This window comes from Arachis hypogaea, chromosome 17 (assembly GCF_003086295.3).
Source record: "Arachis hypogaea cultivar Tifrunner chromosome 17, arahy.Tifrunner.gnm2.J5K5, whole genome shotgun sequence".
Taxonomy (NCBI): domain Eukaryota; kingdom Viridiplantae; phylum Streptophyta; class Magnoliopsida; order Fabales; family Fabaceae; genus Arachis; species Arachis hypogaea.
In genome coordinates, this window is record NC_092052.1 from 123,169,621 (window position 1) to 123,177,941 (window position 8,321).

The following is an 8,321-nucleotide window of genomic DNA, read 5'->3' on the forward strand; positions in this document are numbered from 1 at the left end:
TCTTTATTAAGCTTAGTCATCAATTTTAAAGCTTCCAATGTACTTCATGATTCTTCTAGTATGGAGGTGATGAGTGCAACTTCCATTCAATTCCAATTCAATTTGATTTTGAACTTCTTTAATGTTCTAGTATATTGTAGTTGTGCTATTCTTTTGAATGTTCTTCAAAACTCTTCAAGCTTCCAATATGTTAGCTTCTAGCAATATCTAGCCAATTGATGATTATTGTATTCAACTCAAACTTTGCTTCTTCAATTCTCTAACCATGTTTCATAAAGATTCTAGTCCATGCAAGTTGATTTAAAATTTTAATCAACATACACTAGTTAATTAGTTTAGTATCTTGAATTATTTTGAAATCTTTTGAAAGTTGAGTTTGTGTGTTATTGGTTACTATTTTAGTATCCTATTAGTGATTTGATTTAAGTGAAATTATTATCTATTTTGTCCGTTCCTCATATTTTATAGGAAAATATTTGTTTGTCATATTTGTATATAAATGTTAAAATGAACTATTTAAATTTTTTCAGAAATTATTTTTTATATGGAACTCTTTTGGATATATTTGCTGAATATTGGTGAAAGACGTATTTTATCAAGGTATGAGTGTTAGACTCATCAACATGTCAGGGGCGTGGTGCCTGAGCCCATCAGTGGCGTGTCAGTCCCCGGTCAACACGCAGAGAACGTGGTGATGTGGCGGTCAGGAACAGGTGGCAGTACCTTGTTAACACGCGAGGAGTGTGTGTGTTGCCTTGAAATTCGTGAAGCATTGTAGGTTTGTGGTGAGTTCCGATGATGCAGCAGCCTAGTCTGCATGCAGGGAACAATCTCCCACTCCGGTAACCAGCGGCCAGCCCATTAAGCTCTATATATTAAAGTTTCTCCCCATTCCCTTCATGCATGTTGTGAAAGAGGTAGGAGATCACCAAAGAAAAAAAAAAGAGCATGGAGAAGAAGAGGGGCTTGTTACCTTTAAAAAAGAAGAGAGTGTTACAGTGTGTTAGTAATAGTGTTAGTGTGAGTGGTGTTTTGAAAGAAAAAAAATATTAAAAAAAATTATTAGTTTGTAATAATTAAAGAATAGTATGTAATTATACGGCACCCAAATACCATATTATCAATTATTTAGATTATTCAATTTATGTAAATTGATAAATTTTATTTGTTTATGTATTTAAATTTTTTTAAATTTTGTTATTGTTAGTATCATATAAAAATATAGTAGGATTGTTGTTTTTTATATTTTATAAATATTTTAGAAAAAAATTTATTTGTAAAATATAATTATATTTTATTTTATATAAACGTGAATATATAATTTTTTTGTTATAATTGAATTAATTTTTTGTTATAAAAATACTATAAAGAAATATATATTTTATAATTTTTGTTATGAATATAATAATGAATAAATAAATATTTGGATTTTTTGAAAATAAATATGTATATCGAACATGTATTTTCAAAATTTTAATAAATAAATATTATAATAAATTGTAAATATTTATAAAATATATTGTTATTAAATATTAAAAAAATAAATATTTTGATTTCGGGAAAAAATCAATTATTTATATTTATTTATTTAAAAAAAGAAATGTAAGTATAAATATTTGTTTATAATATTTAAAGAAATAAATGTTAATATATAATTTTTTTATTATTTTTCTTAGAATGAAATTATTTTTCTATGAGTTTAATAAACAATTTGAATATTAATAAATGAATAAATATTTTTTTTAAATAAATATGGTAATATTTGTTAAATATTTTAATAAATAAATATTATAATTAAAATGTGAATATTTATAACAATATTTATATTGATGTTGATTTATTATTTGTAAGAATTATTATTTATTTAAACTAATAAATATATTTTTTTGGAACCAGCCTAACAGGAATTTGATGGTTCGTAAACTGGATCCGCTACAGACGTGGAACCCGATGGTCGAAAACCACTTATGCTCGACGGGATTTTACCATGTTTCTAGGATTGGGGTGATAAGAGGATTTTACCCCTTATTAGCTGCTCTGGTGGAAAGGTGGAAGCCAGAAACTCACACCTTTGTATTGCCGGTGGGTAAGGTTACTGTGACACTGGAAGATGTCGCACATATATTTGGCCTACCCATTGATAGAGAGCCTGTGAGCGGATGGACAGATAGTAGTAGCGACTTCATATAGAACCAGAGCATCGCGATATTCGGTCATGAACCAGAAGTCAATAGTTCTTTGAAGTCCTATATAAAGCTGGGTTGGGTTCGACGTATCAGAGACGCAGAGCCGTTGGACAATAAGGAGTCCATTAGGAGATACGTCAGATGCCAGATTTTCTGTTTGTTGGGTTCGACTCTATTCACAGATAAGTCGATCGCATATGGCCACATGAAGTATCTACCATTGCTTCGCAATTTCGAGCAAATCCATACTTATAATTGGGGGTCAGCATGTCTCTCACATCTTTACAGAGTATTGTATCGTGCATCACGACAGGATACAAAGAAGATGGATGGCCCTTTTAATCTGTTGTTTGTTTGGGTATATGGGAGTGAATGTCCTGTATTGCGCCCGTATCGAGACAGACCCTTCCACAGGCTGAGATACCAGTTGCTATGAGGTAACAAAAATCTATTTTAGTCCTGTGTTATATTCACGATGCATGTTTGATTTACAGTGACTTTTTTAAATTTTTTCAATGAATCATATTTCAGGTGGAGTCATTCGGAACGGACCACAGCGTGGTTATCGAAGACCGCAGCAAAATTTAGGTTGGATATAGACTACATGGAGGAGGTAAATATTTAGGGTTTTTGTGATTCCTATTTCCAAACATTAATGATAGGGTTCTAATATAGCAATAATATGTGGAAGTTTGAGTGGTGGCCGTACGACGGATTGATCATACTTGACGAGTTACAGGGACATCTTGAGGTGTGTGACATCGTTGCTCCATTATTGTCATTCGAGTCTGTCGAATGACACCCTGCGGACCGAGTGATGCGTCAGTTTGGGTATACACAACCTCCCCCGCGAGTAGCAAGAGACATTCCACTACACCAACATTGCATCACTCTTCGCAGAGTGCAACTTTATGACTAGACAGTTTTACTTGGGGTATGGATACCGGAATGGGGCAACAGGCGAAACACTCAGCGGCGGGATCTGCACCCTCTTCCGAACTGGGACTTTATACCGACGGTGGAGTACTGGGATTGGTACGTGGGCTCGTATGGACATATGCTGAGATTGTTGGAGCACGTTTCTCAGCATCCATATTAGCCACCAGCACCACAGCCACCTGCACCTCAGGGTCCACCTCAGCATGCAGTGTTTGAGACGTTTTCTTATTATATACCACAGCCACCAAACTACAGTCATGGTAGCCATCACACTCACTACAGTGGGTGTTATAACTGAGAAAAGAAAAAAAAAAGGAGGGGCATATGAAAAGCACGTGACCTCATTAATTCCTCTTATTTCCTTCAGGAAGGCTCCCGAAGCCCTTCCCCCTCCCTTTCTCAATATCATCTCTCTCCTTCGTCATTCCTCCTATCTTCTTAATCTCTTCCATCTTCTTATATTTTCTTATTTCAATCATATACTATCATCAAACTCACTTTCCTTCATCACACTTCTTTCTTCTTTTCTACTCTAACTTTATTCATCCAAATTTCATTTATTACAACCCCAAATCATGGAGTTCTAACTTAATGAGTGAGGAAAGTATTCAACTTTTGAGTTTCGATTATTATTGAGACTTCAAGATAACTCTTTGACTCAATAATTAGCTATATCTCAAATTTTTATCATCTCTATACTTGTGAGTATAGCAAAATCCAAAATTAGGGTTTTTAGGTTAGAGAATTTGGGGTTTTTGTCAAAATGAGTAAGATTATATTAATTGACAACATTAATAGCTCACAAATATCATTATTGTCATATTTCTAGAGTTGTAAAGTTATTGGACATCACATGGCAGCTCATTGACGCGCTCAGAGTTACTTCTGGTTCTTTGGAATCAAGTTGTGAGTGGATATTATGTCTATAATGATTTTTAAATGTATTATTATCAATATTTAAATTGAAACATTATTTTTAACATTTGAAAATAGTTTATTGTTGTGATTTTTGAATCATTGGAATGAATATTGATTTGGAAAATGAATAATTTTATAAAATAAATAAATAAATAAATACACACGGAACGATATTTATATATTTTATAAAGTATATATTTTCTTACTTGACTTTATGAAACTTTAATTAAATTCTAGTATGCATTCTTATATATATTTGATTTATTATGAAATTTTTAGTAATATGTTATAAGTATTAGAGATTTGTTATAAGTGATTTGGTTTGAATTGGTTGGGAGACTCTGACTAGAAAACCATAGTTAACGGCAGTTATGACGTTAACTTAGATGCATCTAACTCAGACCTCAGCTAGCAGGGGCGTTGCTAGCCCAACGTGTAGACTACACGTTGGATCTGTTATACCGTACGGGCACACTTGAGGAAATGGATACCCATAAATGTGGAGTCGCTCTAAGTGTTTAATATTTGATTTGATTTGACTTATGGAATGAGAACTTCCATTTCAGTTCATTCCACTTAATTATTTATCTATTTATTTGCATAATTAGCTAATATGAATTTCTCATCTTTGGAAAGAAACATAATTTTCATGGTAAAATTGTATTGTCTCGTATGGGTTATAGATATAATATTTGCTCACTGAATTGTAAAATTCACCCTATCATATTCCCATGTTTTTCAGATACAGGTGTCATTCCAGGTTCCATTCCACCCGCCCACAGTAGATCTTATTCATTCGGTGAGCCCATATTCTTTCCAAAGGCTATGTGATATGTAATAGAACCTTCATGTAAAAACTTAGAGTTTGTCAATGCTCCATATGCCACAAGCAGGATTCTCGTGTGGGTTATGTTATTTTGAATCTCGAACTATTTAAATAGTAATTATAATTTGGTTATGTAAGACTTATGGATTTAACTATATACTCTAGTTATCAACTTAATATATATGATGCGTATTTTGGATATGTTTGGTTGTGGATATGATTAGAATATGTTGTTGTTATTGTCTTTGGAAATGGATATTTATTATTGAAACATGAAGATAATATTTATGTTGGTAAGGTCTTAGGAACAGAGGAGATTCTGTCTGTTTTTCTAAAAAATTTGGTCGTTTGGCTTGTTGAGGGACTTGTCCCTTGAGCGCCAGTCATGCCTTAGTTCGGGTGATGAGAAAGTGGCATCAGAGCCTTAGGTTTCTTGTGTAATATGGAGCAAGTATTCTGTAGTAAGATCACAATTGTGAAAATTGAAGTCGGCCCATTTTCACAAGGTGTGATGTTATTAGAGGCCTATAGGAAGTTATCCTCAATATTTTGGTCTCATAATTCTTTCTGTTTGTCCTATTGTCTTTGAACCCCATATACGTATCTCATTGGTGATCCGATCGCTTTATTGACTCAATAGGAGGAAGATGCCTCCTAAGAAAAGACGTGGTGGAGCTGTTAATGCTCCTGATACTGCTGAATCCAATAGGGTAGTTTCTCCACCACTTGGAGTGCTTCGACAAAGACCAAGGAGCCAAAGAATAGCTGATAGGCTCGGAGAAGGGATACCCCACAAGGGAGTTCAAGAAAATCCCGCAGTAGGAGTGGGTCAAGCAGACTTGGCAGCTGAACTGAGGGGAATGAATCAAAGTCTTAATGCAGTATTACAGATCCTAACAAATCAAAATAGGAGCGAATCAGGACTTACTAATGTGCCAAATCCTCAGCCTTATAGAGTTCATCAATTGTTTGGGGATCAAGAGCCTCTAATTGAGAAGTATTTGAAGTTGAATTCGTCCACTTTCAATGGAGATTCATTGGATGAAGATCCACAACAATATCTAGAGGATACAAAGAAAGCTATTCGGGCTCTCAAGTGCACCAAGGAATGGGATGTTGAGTTAGTATCCTACAACTTGCATGGTTCAGCAAGATACTGGTATGAGTCTCTTCTTGAGAGCAAAGAAGCAGCTGGATTACCTCCTCCTTCTTGAGAAGAGTTCACTGAAGAGTTTTTTGCTCGATTTTATCCAACTAACAAGCAAGTAGAAGATGCAATTGCCTTTGAAAGATTAAGGCAAAAGAATATGACAATGACTGAGTATGCTAAGGAGTTTGCTAGACTTTCTAAGAGTGCTCCGTACTTGGTGAACTCAAAAGAAATGAAAGTTCGTCGGTTCGTTCGTGGATTGGCAGAACCTATGTTCACTACTCTTATGCCTGAAGTCGGACGCATGTCTTTTAAGGACGTCCTAAACTCTGCTTATGGAATTGAAGTTGGGATAGTAGAGAGAAATGCTTATAAGGATGTGGGTAAGAAGACCAAAGTGAAGGGACAATTTTCTGGTGGATCTAGTTTAGGAGGATTTCAATCTCATCATGGTCAGACTAATCAGCAAGGTTATTCGGATTATCAAACTTGTCCTCAAACATCTTTCGGTGGGGTTACTTCTTCTGGATCTGTTCCCATGAGTGTTTCAAGTCCGAGACCTTTTGTTGGAGGCACCTCTAAATCTAGTGCACAGGGTTCTAATCAGACAATACCAACTAAATCTTACTGCCAGCAGTGTGGGATTTACCATTCCAGTATATGTTTTTTAAGGCTACTAGAGCATGTTTTGGTTGTGGTCAATCTGGTCATCTTAGAAGAGATTGTCCAAATCCTAGAGGAGGCTTTGCTCCAAGTATTGCACGTTCTACAACACCAATGCCATCATCTTCACCTATGTCTATTGGCAATTCTTCTGGTCTTAGTGGCAGGGGAGCAGGTGGAAGGGGTCAGACTTATAATAGAGGAGGAAGCCAGAGAGGAAGAGGTCAGCCACGTGTGTACGCTTTAACACGTCAAGTTGCTCAAGCTTCTAATGCTGTGGTGGCAGGTACTTTACAAGTTTGTTCTTTAGATGCTCGAGTGTTATTTGATACGGATTCTCATTATTCATATGTATCTCCACATCTTGTATCTCGTTTCGATAAACAACCTGAACTGTTATCCCACTCATTTTATGTTGGCACTCCACTTGGAGTCTCCACGATGGTTCAAAGTCATGTTTTAATCTTGTGTTGTTAAAATTAATACGATTGATACCTTAGCTGACTTAATTCTTCTAGAACCAATGAAAGATATTGATGTTATCTTAGGTATGGATTGGTTAGCAACTTGTCATGCTGATGTGGGTTGTTACTCCAAAACTATGAAGTTTGACATTTCGGGTATCTCACCTTTTATTTTAAGGGTGACGATTGTCCCACTTTAGCTAGCATCATCTCATCTATGAGTGCTATGCAATTGATGGATAAGAAAAACCAAAGATTTCTGGCAGTTGTTAGAGGTATTGATGCTGAAGTGCCTAGTCTTGATCAGGTTCCCATAGTTAGAGAATTTCCTGATGCGTTCCTAGATGAGTTACCAAGGATGCCACCTAACCGCGAAGTTGAATTTTCCATAGAATTGGTCCCGAGATTTTATCCTGTGTCCATTCCTCCCTATCGTATGGCTCTAACTGAGTTACGAGAATTAAAGGTTCAATTGGAGGACATGCTGGAGAAAGGATTCATCCGTCCTAGCACTTCTCCGTAGGGTGCTCCTGTTCTATTCGTAAATAAGAAGGATGGAACGATGCGATTATGTGTGGACTATCGTCAGCTCAATAAGATAACTATTCGTAACAAGTATCCATTACCAAGCATTGATGATTTGTTTGATCAACTTCAAGGAGCTACTTGTTTCTCTAAGATTGACCTGCGTTCAGGGTACAATCAATTGAAGATAAAAGAGGGAGACATTCCAAAAACTGCCTTTCGTACTCGTTATGGACACTATGAGTTCTTAGTAATGTCTTTTGGTCTGACGAATGTGCCAGCAGCTTTTATAGACTTGATTAATCGAGTCTTCAAACCTTTCTTAGATTATTTTGTTATTGTCTTCATCAATGATATCTTGGTATATTCGAAAAGTGCCACGGAGCATGAGTATCATTTGAGGATTGTGTTGTAAACCTTAAGAGATCACAAACTTTATGCTAAATTTTCTAAATGTGAGTTTTAACTTGATCAACTGACATTTTTTGGGCATGTTGTATCAAAAGATAGAATCATGGTGGATCCAAAGAAGGTTAAAGCCGTTCAAAAGTGGCCAAGGCCTACTACAGTGACGGAAATTCGTAGCTTTCTAGGGTTGGCTGGCTATCGGTGATTCATCAAGGACTTCTTGAGAATGTCTGCACCATTAA

At 35.6% G+C, this 8,321-nt stretch overlaps 1 protein-coding gene across 1 annotated transcript; it reads left to right on the forward strand.

Annotated features, from left to right (window-relative positions):
• Positions 1 to 6,182: 6,182 nt before the first annotated feature.
• On the forward strand, positions 6,183 to 7,669 carry LOC112763807 (uncharacterized). The gene is made up of 3 exons (XM_025809384.1): positions 6,183 to 6,615; positions 6,657 to 7,126; positions 7,325 to 7,669. Exons 1-3 carry the CDS (start codon positions 6,183 to 6,185, stop codon positions 7,667 to 7,669), a joined length of 1,248 nt encoding a protein of 415 aa, XP_025665169.1.
• Positions 7,670 to 8,321: the final 652 nt, after the last annotated feature.

Excerpts from the sequence above, each read along its gene's own strand:
- LOC112763807 (XM_025809384.1), top strand. The coding sequence starts at position 6,183 with ATGACTGAGTATGCTAAGGAGTTTGCTAGACTTTCTAAGAGTGCTCCG. Across the intron at positions 6,616-6,656 it reads CTCTAAATCTAGTGCACAGG|TGTGGGATTTACCATTCCAG; the intron begins GTTCTAATCAGA and ends TACTGCCAGCAG. Across the intron at positions 7,127-7,324 it reads CACTTGGAGTCTCCACGATG|GGTGACGATTGTCCCACTTT; the intron begins GTTCAAAGTCAT and ends TTTTATTTTAAG.